General features: G+C 37.7%; 1 protein-coding gene across 1 annotated transcript in view; it reads right to left on the bottom strand.

Annotated features, from left to right (window-relative positions):
- BRINP2 (BMP/retinoic acid inducible neural specific 2) overlaps positions 1-17,588 on the bottom strand; it is a 164,236-nt gene that overhangs the window by 76,160 nt on the left and 70,488 nt on the right. Inside the window, exon 2 of the mRNA XM_001373644.4 lies at positions 15,813-16,159. Within this exon, the coding sequence (XP_001373681.2) occupies positions 15,813-16,081 (269 nt within the window). The 5' untranslated portion in view covers positions 16,082-16,159. The remainder of the gene's footprint in view (positions 1-15,812; positions 16,160-17,588) is intronic.

The raw sequence follows: 17,588 nt of genomic DNA, 5'->3' as shown, positions 1-17,588 counted from the left end.
ACTATACATACAATTTTTGAGTTTCAGGACACAGGAAAAAAAATAAGGTATGAGTAAGGGGAAGTTTGGGGTGCTACATTGTCAGCACACAACTGACATATCTGATGAGAAAGCTAGGTGGTATATAAAGCACTCAATATGGAGTCATGAAGACCTGAGTTCAAATCCACCCTCATACACTTACCACCATGTGACCCTGGGAAATCACTTGATTTCTCTTTGTTTTAGTTTCCTCAACTGTAAAATAGGGATCATAAGAGTCCCTACTCCCCCAGGGTTGTTAGGAAGATCAAATGTAATATGTGTAAAGTGTTTAGTAGAGTGCTTGGAACATAATAGGAACTATATAAATACTAGCTATTATTATTATTATCAATTATTAATAGTGTCAGAGGGAGTGAGAAAATAATAATTGTAGAATTTAGTGGTACCCCACAAGTCTCACTATAACTTTGTTCTCAATAGTTGTACATAGAGTTGAGGCCACTTTGTATATAAAGTGGTTTTGGACAATTTGATAACTGAATTCTCAATTCAATTAAACATTTATTCACTAAGTGCCTAGTAGGTGTCAGATACTATACTAAGGATACAAATTCAGTAATATCTAGTCCAAAGAGATAAGGAAAAAAAAAACAAGGAAAAAGAACTTATTTGTACAAAAATAGTACAGCGCTTTTTGTGGGAGCAAAAAAAAAAAAGAAACTGAAGAGTTGTCTGTCAAATGGGGAATAATTAAGTAAATTACAGTATATGATTGTAATGGAATGCTATTGTACTATAAGAAATGATGGATATCTGGTTCTGGAGCCAAGATGGCACAGTAGAAGTAGGGAAGTTCAAAACCACCATGAGATTCCTTTCCAGCCAATCTTAATATAATGCCACAAAATGAATGCAGTAGTAAAAGAACCAACAAGGAGATGGAGTGAAACAACTTTTGTGAAGAGTACATCTTGAAATGTAGGCAGAGAACATCTGGGGCACTCGAGTGAAAGAGGAGTATAGATAGCAAAAGGCTACAGCAAGGAGTAAAGAGCAAGCCAACAGCAAGTCCCACCCTACCCCACAGCTACCTGTTCCAGGTTCTGAACCTGGACCCAAGTCAACACCAAGAACCTGCGACTCTGCCTGGATCAATAGGAATCTAACCCAACACACACCCTTTAAAGTTCCAAGCAAACCTAGAGTCAGGTCTGAAATTCCAGCCCAAGGAAGCCTGTGCTAAGCAGCCTGATATGTGGGTAGCCAGAACAAGGCTAGGATCCCATCCTGGGCTTGTGATGAAGATGTAGATCCCAGTTTGGGGCAGTCCATAGACTAAGACTTGGGCCCTTGGATCCCTGGCAGGGGCAATCCCCAGGTGCTGATTTGAGGGAGCCTGGCTGACCCCTGCTAAAGCTCAAGATAGAACCCAGGGCAGGGCAGTCTTCTGTGCACTGTATCCCCAACCTGATCAAGCCCAGATGAGACCAAAAGCCTTCACCTAAGCCTGAGGCTAAAATTTGAGCTAGTGGGAGTCTCAGGGAGTTATTAAATCAGCAGTGGGAGGTGGCTCTCAGAGTTCCCAGCCCATAAGCCATCATACCATCTTGGAAGAACTGAAACTTGAAGAAATACAGAAATAAGGTTACTGGTAGCATCAAGGAAAAACTGAAGTTTAAGAAGGTATCCTAACTTCTCAGAGAATGGAACCTTCCTTTAAAAAGTCTTGGAAAATGAACAAACATAAAAAAACAACTAACCATAGAGTTCTTTATGGAGACAAAGAACAAGGCACAGACATAGAATGGGACAGTGAAAGAAAAGCAAACACAATAAAATCCAATATGAATTGGACTCAGATTCTAAAAGAGCTCAAAAAGGATTTCAAAAATCAATTAAGAAAGGCAGAGGAAAAACAGGGAAGAGAAATGAAAGAAGAAATAGGCTAAATTAAAGGCTAGAAGGAGGCTAAGTGGAAGCACAAAAGCTGACAGAAAATCATTACTTAAAAATTAGAATAGGGCAACTAGAAGCTATTGACTTCACACATCAAGAAACAACAAAACAAAATCAAAAGAATGAAAAAAAAAGAAATATAAAATATCTCATTTAAAAACTGGTCTGGAAAATAAGATCCAGGAGAGATAATTTAAGAACTATCAGATTACCTGAAAGCCTGAAAAAGTAAAACTTTAAATTTAAAAATCCCTGTAAATCATAACATAAGAAGTTATTAAAGAAAACTTCCCAGACATTCTTGAATGAGAGAGTAAAATAAAAATTGAAAGAATCACAGATCAGCTTCAGAAAGAAATCCTCAAATGACAAACCCCAAGAATAGAATAGCTAAATTCAAGAGTCCCCAAAACAAGAAGAAAATACTACAAGCAGCAAGAAAGAAACAATTCAAATACTAGGGAGCTACAATCAGGATCACACAGGATTTAGCAGTTTCCACATTCAAGGATTGGAAAACATGGAAGGTGATATTCTGGAAGGTGAAAGATCTAGGTTTACAACTGAGAATCACCTATCCAGAAAAACTGAGTATATACTTTCAAGGGAAAAAAATGGTCATTCGATTAAATAGATTTCCAAGCATTCTAGAGGAAAAAACCAGACCTAGACAGGAAATTTAAAATTCAAACAAAAGATCTATAAGAAACCTAAAAAGGTAAATAAGAAAGAGAAAATTTAAGAGGCTGAATTAAGTTAAACTGTAAGTATTCCTACATGGAAAGAGGATATTTGTAATTCTTCAAAATTCTTATTTGTAGTAGAGCAGTTAGAAGGAGTATGCTGTAAAAGGGAATTCTTTGTTTTCTTGAGTTTAGACTTGTGAAAGGAAGTCCTTTATCCTCTTTGCCTAGATGCAGCTAATACTTTGGTTAACAATAACTTAATTACCCTTTCTTAGTACCTTACTAGATTGTGAAGACAGGAGTAACTCTCCTTTGTCTACCTTTTGATTGAATCAACAAAAGCTTGAACTAGGTGAAGGAGCTCACAAACCACATAGAGAATTCACACCCTCAGAAACCCAATCAGCCAGGAATCTGTGAACCCTTTTGATAAGTATTCACCCCTCCAGAATGAAAACTGGTTCCCACAAACACTGCCCTCTGGGCAGTGCTAGACAATTTGGAAGCTATGATTGGCCCCTGTGAAGAGGGGCAGGGACAAGAAGCCACTATAAAAGGCCCTTAATTTCTGAGGCTAAGAAAGTCAACTTCAAGAAGGAAGTTGGCTTCAAGAAGGAGTTGTACTTCAAGAGGGTAGTCAACTTAAAGAAAAAGTCAGCTCAAGGAAGAAAGTTAGCCTCAGGAGTCATGTTCAGCTCGAGTCATAGTCTTGACTTGCCTCTTGGAGGAAACTTGGGTGAGTGGATAGTTGGCTTTCCCTTCCTGTCTTCTGGAGAGTTTAATTCCAGTTGAAGGTCAAGTCCTGGTTGAGTTGAGTACCAGAGTAATATTTAGTTAGATAGACTAATTAGTTTTCTCTACCCTTTTTTATATTTCTACTTTCACTTTTCCCAATTCTTCTGTAAATAAAACCTATTAAAGGTCATTTTAACTTTGAGCAATAATACTTTGACTTGGCGACTAACATATTATTTATGATTTTCATATATTTTAGTCAACCATTAAAATTTAATTTTTATAATTCTGAGAGGGTGGGGAAATAAGCTGATTAGGATGATATGCAAAAAGAAAATCAAGGCAGTGAAAAAGAGAATTGCACTGAGAGAAAAGAGAAGGGAGTGGTATAATAGGGTACATTATCTAACTTAAAGAAGCATGAGAAACTATTTTTACACTGGAGGAGAGGATGAGGGTGGTGATGGGAAATTCTTAAACTTTACTCTCACCATAGCTGTCTCAGAGAGGGAATAACAACCATACTAATTGGGGTATAGAACCCTATCTTACTCTACAAAGAAGTAGGAGGAGACTAAGACAATGGAAATGGGGTGCCAAAGGAGGAAGGGGGAAGTGTTGGGGTGATAAAAAATAAAACAATGGTGCAGAGGAACAGTGTTTAAAGAAAAAAAGAGGAGGATCAAAAGAGGAAAATAAGATGGAGGGGAATACAAGATGGTCATCATTACTATGAATGCAAATGGGATGAACTCACCCATAAAATAGAAGCTGATATAGCAGAGTGGATTAAAAAACAGAATCCTACAATATATTGTTTAAAGAAATGCACTTGAGGCAGGATGATACACACAGAGTAAGATAAGGAGCTGGAGCAGACTTTATTGTGCATTAACTAAAGTAAAAAAGCAGGAGTAGCAATCATGATCTCAGATGAAGCTAAATCAAAAATAGATTTGATTAAAAGAGATAAGGAAAGAAATTTCATCTTGCTAAAAGGTACTATAAACAGTGAAGTATTATCAATACTAAACACATATGCTCCAAATGTTATAGCTTTTAATTTTTTAAAGGCAAAATTAAATGAATTTCAGAAAGAAACAGACAATAAAACTATACTAGTTGAAGACCTCAACTTCCCCATTTCATATCTACATAATTCAAACCATGAAATAAACAAGAAAGAAGTAAAGGAAGGGAATCAAATCTTAGAAAGTTTAGAACTAATAGAGCTCTGGAGAGAATTTAATGGCAAAAGAAAGGAATATACCTTCTTTTCAGCAGTACATACCTCCAACACAAAAATTGACCATGTATTAGGGCATGAAAACTTTATAATTAAATACAAAAAAGCAGAAATAATGAATGTATCCTTTTCAGAGCATAATGAAATAAAAATTATTATAAATAAAGCTCCATGGAGAGATAAATAAAAATTAATTGGAGACTAAATAATCTAATACTTAAAAAGGATGGGTCAAAGAACAAATTATAGAAAAAATCAATAATTTTATTAACAAGAATGACAATGAAGAGATAACATATGAAAATTTATGGGATACTGCCAAAGCAGTACTTAGTGGAAATTTTATATCTCTAAACACTTACATCAATAAAATTGAGAAAATGCAGATCAATGAATTGGGCATGCAACTAAAAAAACTAGAAAAAAAACCTAAAAATCTTTATTTAAAGACTACAGTGGAAACCATTGAACTACAGAGAACCATTGAACTAATAAATAAGACTAGGAGTTGGTTTCATGAAAAAAAAAACTAAAATAGACAGTAAAGGTTAATTTAATTTTAAAAAGGAAAGAGGAAAACCAAATAATCAGTATCAAAAATGAAAAGGGTAAACTCACCACCAAGGAAGAGGAAATTAAAGCAATCATTAGAAATTATTTTGTTCAATTATATGCCAAAAAAATCTTATAATCTTAAGTGATGGATGAATATTTACAAAAATAAAAATTTCCCAGATTAGCAAAAGAAAAAATAGAATCCATAAATAATACCTTATCAGAAAAAAGAAATTGAACAAGCCATCAGTGAACTCTTAAGGGAAAAAAAAATCACCATGGCCAAATGAATTCACAAGTGAATTACTATCAAACATTTAAATAATAATAAATTCCAATACTATATAAGCTCTTCAGGAAAGTAGGCAGAAAAGGAATCCTTTCAAATTCCATTTATGAACAAAAATCATACTGTTACCTAAGCCAGGAAGAACAAAAACATAAAGAAAATTGTAGGCCAATATCATTAATGAATATAGATGCAAAATTTTTAAATAAGATACTAACAAGGAGACTATAGCAATATATCACAAAGATCATTCACTATGACCAGTTAGGATTTAAACCCAGAATGCAGGCCTGGTTTAATATTAGGAAGACTATCAGTATAATTGACCATATCAATAAGCAAACTAACAGAAATCACATGATTATCACAATAGATGCAGAAAAAAAAAAAAACCTTTGACAAAGTACAACACCTATTCCTATTAAAAACACTTGAGGGGGCAGCTGGGTAGCTCAATGGATTGAGAACCAGGCCTAGAGATGGGAGGTCCTGGGTTCAAATCTGACCTCAGACACTTCCCAGCTGTGTGACCCTGGGAAAGTCACTTGACCCCCATTGCCTAGACCTTACCACTCTTCTGCCTTGGAGCCAATAAACAGTACTGACTCCAAGATGGAAGGTAAAGGTTTAAAAAAATAAAAATAAATAAATAAAAATAAAAAAGAACATTTGAAAGTATTGGAATAGATGAGTCATTCCTTAAAATGATAAGATTTATCTACCTAAAACCTTCAGCTAGAATCATCTGAAATGGGGATAAGTCAAAAGCCTCATGTTAAAATCAGGAGTGAAGCAAGGATGCCCATTATTACTATTATTTAACATTGTATTAGAAATGCTTGTTTTAGCAATAAGGAAATTGAAGGAATTAAAATAGTCAACAAGGAAACTAAACTATCACTTTTCATAGCTGATATGATGGTATCATATCTCAGAGAACTTAGAGAATCCTAGAAAATCAACTAAAAACTAGGTGAAATAATTAATACTGTAGTGTACCAGGCATGTTGGCATCTGGGAAGTATGACTGATGTATTGATATTGTATTACCAGACACATGGTTAGACCTCTTGATTGTCATTGTATGGATAGGGACAGGTGGAAGCATTAGCAAAGGATGGGCAAATTCATGAGATGGTTCTTGGCCACGCTGCCTCAGCTCAGAATACTGGTCATTAACATAGCACATCCACATAAATCATTAGTATTTCTATATATTACCAACAAAGTCCAGCAACAAGAGTTAGAAAAAGAAAGTCCATTTGAAATCACTCAAAACAATAAAAAATACCTGGAAATCTACTTGCCAAGGCAAACACAGGAATCATATGAACACAATTACAAAAAAGTTTTTACACAAATAAAGTCAGATCTAAAAACTAAAAATATTAATTAGTCATGGCTAGGCTGACCTAATATAATAAAATGACAATTCTGCCTAAATTAATTTATTTGTTAGTTAAGTGCTCTACCAATCAAACTATCAAATAATTATTTTATAGAACTAGAAAAAAATAATAAGTATTCATCTGAAAGAATAAAAGTTCAAGTATATCAAGGGAATGAATGAAAAAATATGAAGGAAGGAGGCCTAGGACTATCTGATCTCAAACTTTACTATAAAGCTGCAATCATTAGAATAATCTGGTATGAGCTAAGAAATAGAATATTAGATCAATGGAGCAAATTAGATACATAACATGCAGAACTTAGCAACCCAGTGTTTTATAAATCCCAAACCCAGCTTTTGGAATAAGAATGCACTCTTTAACAAAAATGCTGGGAAAACTGGAAAACAGTATGGTAGAATATAGATACAGACCAATATCTCATTCATATCAGCATATTTTTGGTTTTATTTTGGATTTGGGGGTATGTATGATTTTGCTCTTACAATAATGACCAATATGGAAGTATATTTTGCATGACAATAAAAGATAAAAAAGAAAATGATGAGCAGAATGATTTCAGAAAAAAAATTAGAAATACTTACATGAACTGATGCAAAGTAAATAGAATCAGAAAAAACATTGTACACAGTGACAACAATGTTTCTCAATGAACAACTGTGAATGACCTATTTATTATGAGCAATGCAGCAATCCAAGATAATCTCAGAGACCCATGAGAAAAAATGTTATTTCCTTCTCTGAGAAAGAACTGATGGAATCTGAATGCAGATTGAAACATGCTATATTTAATTTTCTTCTTTTTTATTTGAGATCTTTTCTACAAAATGGCCAATATGGAAGATTTCTTACATGATTATACATGTAAAAATCTGTATTCGTTTGTCATATTAGGGAGAAGTAGGGGAAGGATGGAATGACAGAGGGAGGGTCAGAAGAAGGAAAATAATTTTGAACTCAAACCTTTTTTAAAAAATTGAAATGTTGTATTTAAAATAATAGGGTAAAAATAAACCATTATTAAAAATAACAAAATCAATAATAAAAATTGTCCCTGCCCTCAAGGAGTGTATAGTCTATTAAGGGTTCCTTATAGATGATGCACATGATAGGTCCACCTCACATGGAATTCTACCCTAAAGCAAAGCAAATTGTAGTGGTAAAAGGCATCCTGCTATATAAATCATTGAATTTTGGCCCTAAAGTTAGGAAGACCTGGTTTCAAAGTTTAGCCTATAACACTGGCTAGATATGTAGCCATGAGTAATCCTCAGTTTCCTCTTCTATAAAAATGGGGACAATAATACCCATAAACTTTGCCGTTCAGGGTTTTTGTAAGACTCAAACCAGAAATTTATGTAAAATACTTTGCAAATTTTAAACCACAGTATAAATGTCAGTTGTTATTATTGTAGTTGTAAATTGGGAATTATTTTATGCTCAGTTAAATATTGAACAGAATTCATGGTCTTACTAAGTGCTACATATTTATATTCCACCTCTTTCCCACCTTACCATCAGTACCCTCAGTAAATACTATCTGGGCTCAGATTGAGCTCAGCCTCATCATGTATCCTCCAATTATTGCTTTCATACCCTTATCATAAAAGCAATGGACATCTATAGTAGATTTAAGGTAGACATCGATAGAAAACTCACCAAGGTGGATAAATGATAGCAATCAGGTGCTCTGGCTAGTCACTTAGGCTTTCAGCTCTGTGCTCCATATACTAGAATTTAAGTAAATAAGGGATTCCTGGATTATTTCATTCTGATTCTGATAACATCCCGTGGCCTTTGTACATAGCAACTTTCTTACCATTCCAATCAAGTTCTCCTTTGCCAAACCAAAAACCCAGAGCACAAGCTAATGAATATCTCTATATCTCATAGTTGGACAGCTTTACTAGTCTCAAAGTTATATAAGTCTACCCCTAGATGGATTAAGCATCTTCCTTCCTTTTCCTATGTAACCAAAATGCAATCTTCTCCCCAACCTTTATATTCCTAAACAAATAATGCTTGTCTGTCTCTATCTCTATTTCTCTGTGTCTCTGTCTGTCTCTCCCCCCCTCTCTCTCCCATTGCCTCTTTGTCTGTCCCTGTCTGTCTCTCTGTCTCTCCCTCTTCTCTTACTGCAAAGGATACAATGATCACCTAGAAAATCACTGGGATTTATTCAGGAAGATTTAAATGTTTTTTTCTTATTTATGTGGATTGTGATCTCTAATTGGAAATGGTGCCTTTCTCTCTGAGTAAGCTGTTTATCCCCAGAAAGCATTTGTTCGTGGGTGAGTTATGGCCCAGATTTTAAATCAGCTCTGAGGTTCCTTCTCTTGTGATGGTTTCTATCACCCTGTCTGCTTCCTCATCTTTCCCGTTCCCAAAGGCACCCCTCAGGCTTGTTCTGAGCCCTCTTGCCTTTTCTGCCTTCAAATTCTCTCCACAGCCACCTCATCTGTTCCCATGACTTCATCTGCACCAACATCTCCCTAAGCTCCCCTCCCACCTTTAAGCTCTCTCCTGTGTCTACAGCATCTCTCTCACAAGTCACCTGGAACCATACTGGGGGCTGATACTTTTTTTCCTCTCATGTCCTTTCAATTCCACTGCCCTGACAGCCCCTTTCTTTTCTAGCACCCTGACACTTCACATTCTCAAATCCTCAACTTTGCCCTTTCTTCTCTTCACTCATATCCAGGCTCCTGTTCCATCTTAGCCTGCTTCCTGGTAAATCTCCCGACATTCTTTTCTCTTAAGGACTATATCTCTTCTTGCTATCAGACCTCCTTGGCTTGTTGACAAGATTTCTTTAGAATGGTAGAAAGAGTCCTAGACTTAGAGTCAGAGGATCTTGGTTCTAGACCTGCCATTCTCCTGCCCATGTGACTTTGGACCCTCTTCTTCAACTTCTATTTCCTCATTTGTAAAAGAGGTTTCAAGCTAAATGACCTCTAAACCCCTTCTGGCTCTTGATCTATAATCCTACACCAGCATCTTTCCCTGTACTATAGTCTCCAATTCCAAATGCTCTTGACCAATAACCTTCTTTAATCAAAACCAGCTATATTCATAACTCATCATCCCCATGGCTTTTAGTTTCTTCATTGTTTGTTTGCTTCTCCCAGACTGTATCCTTACCTGATTGTTCTGTCCTATTTTTGTGATTCTTTTCCTGTTATGGTCTTTTTTCCCATAAAGACTTCTAGCTCACCTACAAATGCTTCTTTTTCAGAAAGAGATGGAAAGGGAAGAAGTGATGACTTGGGGCCAATTTCTTGAACTGACTAAGCACTAACCTTGCATTCCTCTCAACTATAATATTATACCTATCATTTTATATGGTTTCAGCCTCTTTCCATCTCTAAATTTTAATTTATTCTTTCCTAGTTTTAAGTGTTTCATCATAGTGGGCTGGATTTTTCCCTCTCATGATTGTCTCTCTATTAAAACCTTAATAAAAAAAGAAATTAAAAAAAAAGACTGCTCATTACTTTGATTTGTAGCAAAGGGAGAATGGAACATTACCGCCAGAGTGTTTCGAGAAACCATATTTACATTTGCATCAGCTCAATTTAGGTGCCTGATTAGGTTGCGTGTTATGATGAAGATGCACTTACTAGTTGAAGGGAAGTGTCATGGTCTAGAGTAACGAGCACAAGGCTGCAAGTGGGGAGACCTGAACACTATTTCTGGCTGCAGCTCTGGTGGTTTTCTGACCTTGAAGAAAAGTCCACTTGGATTCCCTGGGCCTTTTTTTTAAGTCCATTTGCCCCAAAAGGCTTCTTTTGTAAAATATCAGTCAATTCACCATCATTTCATGAGGTTCTGCCACTGGCAGAGTAGCCTACTAGGTGATGGGGCAGACAATGGGTATAAAATCATGATCTGTTCCCTTAGAAAAATATAAAAATGGGCTGTCTAACCAGAAGATAATTCCACATCTCTGAAGCCTGCTGAATTCTTAGATCAGAGGATTCGGAAGCTGAGGGAGATTGTGCAAGGTTGGTAGGTACAAATTTGAAAATTGGCTATAAAATTGGGCCAAGAATCCCAAAACCACTCAGATAAGTACACTTAACTGAAGAACCTGTTGATGTTAAGGTGCACTTTCTAACAAAGTCAATTTTATTCCATCCTGGAAAATGGAGACAGTGTAACGGGAAATGTGTCCCTGCAAGCCTTTGCCATGAGAGGGCCAGCTCCCCGTAGCAAACAGCAACTTTAATGGACAAGAGTCGGAAATGCAGTAAACCTACAGATATTGGCATTCCTCCTGCTCCCCCTGGAAACTTCTCAGAGCTGTGACAAGGGATGAGTCTGCTCCAGAGAGGGAGCTAACATTCCAAAGACATAGCTTCACCATATATGGAGAGGAGAGAGGATTTGGAGGACTCAGAGGAATTAAAAGGCTCAGTTTTAGCTTGGATGTCCTCACAGTGCAGTCCTTAGTGGGCAGTAGTACAGAAGAGGAGCAGGGACTCAGGAATAGGAATACTGAAGCACAGATATGGATTCAGAGTACAGAATAAAAATCACACGAGTGTAATCATATATGCACATGTATGGATTCCCAAGTATACATGTATCTATAAACACACCTATGCCTATGTATGTGTACATACATGTATATAATATACACACATGCATACACAAATATTTATTCATGTAGATAGATACATATTTGCCTCAGTTTCCTCATCTGTAAAATAAGCTGGAGGAGGAAATGGCAAACCACTCCAGTGTCTTTGCCAAGAAAACCCCAAATGGGGTCATTCAGAGAATCGGACATGACTGAAACCACTGAACAGCAACAACAAAATCTACTTGGATGTGATCAATAAAGACTTTGGGGTTTTTGCCTGACTATTCATATTTTTCCCAATGAAGGTGGGTAAGAGGTAGAAAAAGTGAACTTCTGTTCACTGAAAATTTCATAAATAAAATAAATCAGAGGGTAGAAAAGGGAGAGAAGATCAGGAAAAGGACAGAGGAGGAGGAGAGGATACCTTAAAATGGAGGAATTAAACAGGAATTTTGCTGTAGATTTCTTTCCTTCCATTTTTAAGCCATTATTTTCTGTCTTACAGTTAATACTGAGTATCATTTCTAAAGCAGAAGAGCCATAAGAGCTAGGTAATGGGGATTAAGTGACTTGCTCAGGGTCACACACCTATACAACTTGGAAGTGTTTGAGGTCAGATTTGAAAACAGGACCTCCCATTTCCAGACCTGGCTCTCAATCCACTCCAGATAAAATTTTGGTGTTTCTGAGACCTATTATATGCTGTGCACAAAATATCCTTAGAAGAAATCTATAGGGGGAGTAGGTGGCTCAGTGGATTGAGAGTCAGGTCTGGAGATGGAGGGTCCCTGGGTTCCAATTTGGCCTCAGACACTTCCTAGCTGTTTAACCTTGGGCAAGTCACTTAACACCCATAATCTAGCCCTTGTGGCTCTTCTGCTTTGGAATGGCAACACAGTTTTGATTATAAGGTTGAAAGTAAGGATTTAAAGAAAGTGTGTTACCTTTACTAGTCTTTGGTAAGTACCAAAGTGCAAAGCATAGACATCGGAGAGTATGTACCAGCTGCCAACACTGGTACATATCTGCAGAGTTAATAGCTAGAGGTTATCTGAAGGCTCTAAAGATACAGACCCTGAATGATAATCAGGGGCACCTGGAATTCTGGTTTTTTTTTTCAAATCTTGAAACTTCCTGCAATTCACTGTACACCAAGGGTTTTGTTCACCCAGTGAAGAGGGAACGCTGGTCTCTCCATTATATTGTGTCACTGGGCACTGACAGTCTGCTTTTTATCTGCACTGTCCAGCTGAATTGCTTCCTTTTTTGCCCGAACTGCTGTGTGAAATCAGGGCAGGGCATGGTGATTCAAATCTAATTATGCCTCGTTTACATGTTTTTATGGGGGAAAGGAATCCCATAATGCAATAAATGAAAGGCTCATCGGTCATGGAATAAGTAACTCTGCCAAGACCTAAAAAACATCACGTCACGAAGCACTTTCTGATGTTTTCCACTCTGTCTCATTTTCTTCCTTATAAGATTTTCCAATACACTTTCTGGGAGGAAAAAAAAAAAACAGAGATAAACTAGGGGCTTATTCTAAAGTAATTTAATGTTCCTTTGGGAGTGGTTTCTAGTCTATGCCAAGTAACTAAGCTCCAGAATTGAGCTAAACACCCAAATGGCTATGTAAGGTAGGAGTAGACCTAAGTAGGAGCAAAGACAAAACAAGTAAGTTTTTGCTGGAAGAGTCCTCAAGCAGCTTCAGTGGTTACCCAGAGTTACACTGGTTTCCTTAGTGATGGAAATCTCAATTTCCATAATGCTACTGGGGCAGCACTATATAAATGTGTCTTTTTTTTTCATCTTCAAAAGGCTTTTCCTCCCACCATCCCCCCATATGAGAATGCCGTTGTTCTATCAGAATGAGAAGGCAGGGTTTCCTAGAAATTTGGTTCACTCTACAGTGACTGATTTCCAATGCATAACAGGGTGCTTTGAGAGCCTGTTGCTTTAAATGAGCCAAAAGCTGTTACCATCTGATAGAAGGGTCATAAGTACAGATATGATTATGGACCATTCCCCAAGGCTCACTCTAAGCCATTGTCTCATCATCAGGCTACAGTAAGGAAGGCTGTGTCGGTGGGTCAAGGCAAGAGGAGGAGGAAGTTCCACTGAAGAGAAAAGGGAGACCCATTGGTGGGAATGGGAGGTCCATTCACATATTTCAGCTCCTGTTTTGCTAATTGTTTTACACCAGGGGTTTCTAAAATATTAAGGATGAGTGGAGAATTGTGTGGTATGTCATCACTTAATTTCAAATTCTGTTAAGAGAAACTCAGTAGGAAGAAATTCTTTGATGAATATGGTGAATCTTTCATTTAAAGAAAGAGTTTTAGAAAACAGAGAATTGCCTACTACTTGATTTTTAGGACTTGGGAAGGAAAAACAAGAGTTTCATGCATCTAGCTAACTTAAAGGGGGAAGGTTAATTGCCCATACCATTTAGATATCTGCTTGTTCTATTTCACTTCTTTAACATAGGAAGGTCTAGCTGTCTTTGAAGGAATTTAGCCTTCAGAATGGGCAAAATTTAAATGATGAATCATATATCTGGACCCCTATCCCAATCTAGAGCAGCCTTTTATAGGAGGAGATAGTAGGAGTAGGTATCTAGGAAGAGAGAGAGAGAGGCTAAGTGACACAGTGGATAGATAGAGTACTTGAAGTCAGGACTCATTTTCCTGAGTTCCAATCTGGTCTCAGATACTTACAAGACTTATGACCCTGGGCAAGTCATTAACACAGTTTGCCTGCGTTCTTCATTTGTTAAACAAAAAGAAAAATGGAGCTAGAGAAGGAAATGGCAAACTACTCAAGCATCTCTGCTGAGAAAACCCCAAATAGTGTTATGAAGAGTTATTCTACAACAACTTTGGAACTGAGATGTTGGTAATCACAAAATGAGCATAATTCCATCTCCATGACTGCATTAATTGATTATTGAACCAACAAGTATTTATTAAGCACCTACGATGTGGCAGGCATCATGCTAGGTTGTGTGCTGAATGGGATTTGGGAAAACTAGAAGAAGAGAGAAGCCTTAGAAGAGTACCTTGCCAGATATGCATATGGACCAGAAACACAGGGATCTTGGCAACCTTGCTTCTCTGTACCTCTGACCTACTTGGATAATAGCCTAACCCATATCTAGCTTTCTCTCTTAATGAGGTATGAGAGTAAGCATACTAAGCAGCTGATGAACGGTTCCCTATAGCAAGCATCTGCCCACCATTTTAATTTTTTTTTTGCTTTGAAATATTCCTATGCTAAATACTTTTATCCTAGGTTTTCATTAGCACCTGAGTTAACTAAAACAACTCAGAGTAGACATATAAAAGTAATAAAAATAATTATCTCAAGAAATACCAAGATGGGGTAGGAAGGGGGATGAGGTGAAGAAATGAGAGAGGCAGAGAGAGAGACAGAAAGAGAAAGAGATAAAAAGAGAGAGAGAGAAGAAGAAAGAGAGAGAGAGAGAGAGAGAGAGAGAGAGAGAGAGAGAGAGAGAGAGAGAGAGAGAGAGAGAGAGAGAGAGAGAGAGAGAGAGAGAGAGAGAGAGAGAGAGAGATTGAGTTTTAGTTTCATGGGAAGATCTGTGAATTTTCCATGCATACGGAATGGAGCTATCCCACATTTAGTCAGGACTTGGATGTGGAAAAACACTGGTCCAGGCATTCTGGGATCACGTGCCCGGTTTACCTCATTTCAAAAGAAGAGTCAGGCAGGTCTCATAGTTGACCTTCAGCTCTGATGTTCTAAGAGATCAGTGGTAGAGGAGGAAACTGTTCACTGCCAGAAAGAGCAACTTTGTTGGGGGGGGGGGGAGAACAGGTGCCCTTCTGTCCCCTGCAGAGCTCAGCTGGGTCTCTGAAACAGGAGGTTGGGATGCCCTTCTTCTTATTTGCATGTCTAAGTGATTACCACTCATAAAAAATTTCAACCCATTAGTTAAAACCTGGCCCCCGCATTTGACTCTGACCTCCTGCTGCATCCTGGGCTACACGCTGACTCCATGCTGACTCCATGCCGCATGATTTGTCTTCAGTTTATGAGCAGCGTGGCCTATAAATAGAAACTCTTTTGCCAAGTTCCCCAGGAGACATCAGCAGGTTTGGTTTTTTTTCTTTCTTTTTTGGTGTGTATGTATTTTTTTTTTAAACAAAGCAAAACACAACAAAAATACGGTGGGCATATTCTCCCTGCCTTTTGTCCTTCCCGCTTTCACTTCTAGTTTGCTCTGAAGGTATTCAGGACTACAGCAAGGCTGGATTATGCTCTCTGAGCCTTGGGTAACGGAGTAGCTAACCCATGTCAAGTAGTCATTGATGCTGAGTTCTTAATTGGAAAAGGCATTTCTCACCTGTAAATCCTGTACCTGGTGGTGAAACCTTGACGGTATCGTTCCATGAAGTCAGCATACTCCTGAGCACGGTGAAATGGACCGCGGTCAGTAAGCAACCAATCCAAAGGGGGCTGACCAGCCAAAGAGGCATGTTGCTCAGGGGCAACAACAGCAGCGGCAATGGCAGTGGTGGCAAAGACCCAGCTGGGAAGGCATAGTGCCAGCAGTGTCGCCCATGGGATCGCCAGCCGAAGCGCTTTAAACCGAACGCCGCACTGCCACCTCATGCTTCTCCTGGGCGGTTGGCTTCTTCATTCTCTCGCCACACTCTCCCCGTCAACACTGCTCCTTCAGGGCCCCTGGAACTAGAAGGATCCGGAAAGGTGATGTCAACACAGTGACCCTTCTTTTAGTCTGTAATAGCAAACACCACCTTCTCCACTACCCATGGGTACTCAAGTGGGACCCTGAATTGGGTTGAGCCAACTTTAGGAGTCCCCATCCTGACTCATTATCATTTAAAAATATTAATTTTCATTATGAATGTTTCTAGAGATTTTCCATATGGGGAAATTGAGGCACAAAACTTTTGAAATGCAAATATTGGCTCCATATTAATTAGTTATGTGATTATGGGCAAATTATTCCATCTCCCCAAGAGTCAAATATTAGGAAGACCTTGGCTTAAGCCTTCGTGGTAACTAGTACATATTAATTACTTATGAAATGCCTTAGGATTTAACCAATTTACCAAGGATGGGAATTTCAGATGTCCTGGGCATGGTCTAGTTTCTAAATAAATCCCATGGTCCATATAATAAGTTCTGAGTTACCAATACCTAATATAATGTTGTGGAAGCAATAAACATGAATATGGGCAGATTTACTGGAAGAAATAGAGCCTGACATTCTATGGTTCATGGGGTCACAGAAAGTCAGACATGATTAAAAACTGAACAACAAGAAGAAACATCAAAACAACAGCAAAAGGTGGGATAGGCAGTCCATCACTGGGGACTGAGAAAACTGGCCTCAACATCTGAATTTTCACCATCAGCCAATCATTCCTTTAAGGTTAACACATTTAATTTTTGCAAATTTTTAGAAGAATTGACATAGTAAGATGTTACCTTAGCTTGAATTGGTTTATTAGATGATTTCCTATTAATAAATAACTGGAATTCTCTGAGAAATGAGAGTTACTGAAAAAATATTATTTTCATTGACTTATTGGAAGGAGTTTGGCCAGCCATGTATTGAGTAAGGATGGAAAGCTAAATAATCAGAAAAAAGGGAAGGTGTCAAGTATATTGGCTTGATTATACATAGAAGATTATGGGAAAAATTTAGATGCATCCTCCTTCCTCCATAAAGCCTTTACTGATACCCTAAATTGTTAGTGCTGTCTCGCTTACTCTTTGCCCTCTGTTTTGTTTGTATTATATACATCCATATAGTTAGTTGTAGTATCCCAACAATTAAAAGTAGGCTTCTTAAGGGTACAAATTTCATTCCTCTTCAGACTGCATTTTAGACTTTCTCCAATGTCCCAGAACCCTCTTCACCTTAGAAGTTCACTCAAGTCCAGAAATTCGTACCTTCCAAGTACCCTTCACTCCCTGAGACTCCTCTTTCTGATGGGGTGACTCCTTCAAGAATTCCTAATTTAAGAAGGATACTTGGCAAGCCATATCTTCACTTTTCTTCAAGTTATACTCAAATTTGTCTACCATTCCCTCCAACTCCCAGGGCAGGGATACCTACATCATTTTCAGTTTCTCTTTTCTTACCTTG

This window comes from Monodelphis domestica, chromosome 2, assembly GCF_027887165.1.
Source record: "Monodelphis domestica isolate mMonDom1 chromosome 2, mMonDom1.pri, whole genome shotgun sequence".
NCBI classification, from domain to species: domain Eukaryota; kingdom Metazoa; phylum Chordata; class Mammalia; order Didelphimorphia; family Didelphidae; genus Monodelphis; species Monodelphis domestica.
This window is presented reverse-complemented; position numbering and strand designations above follow the sequence as displayed.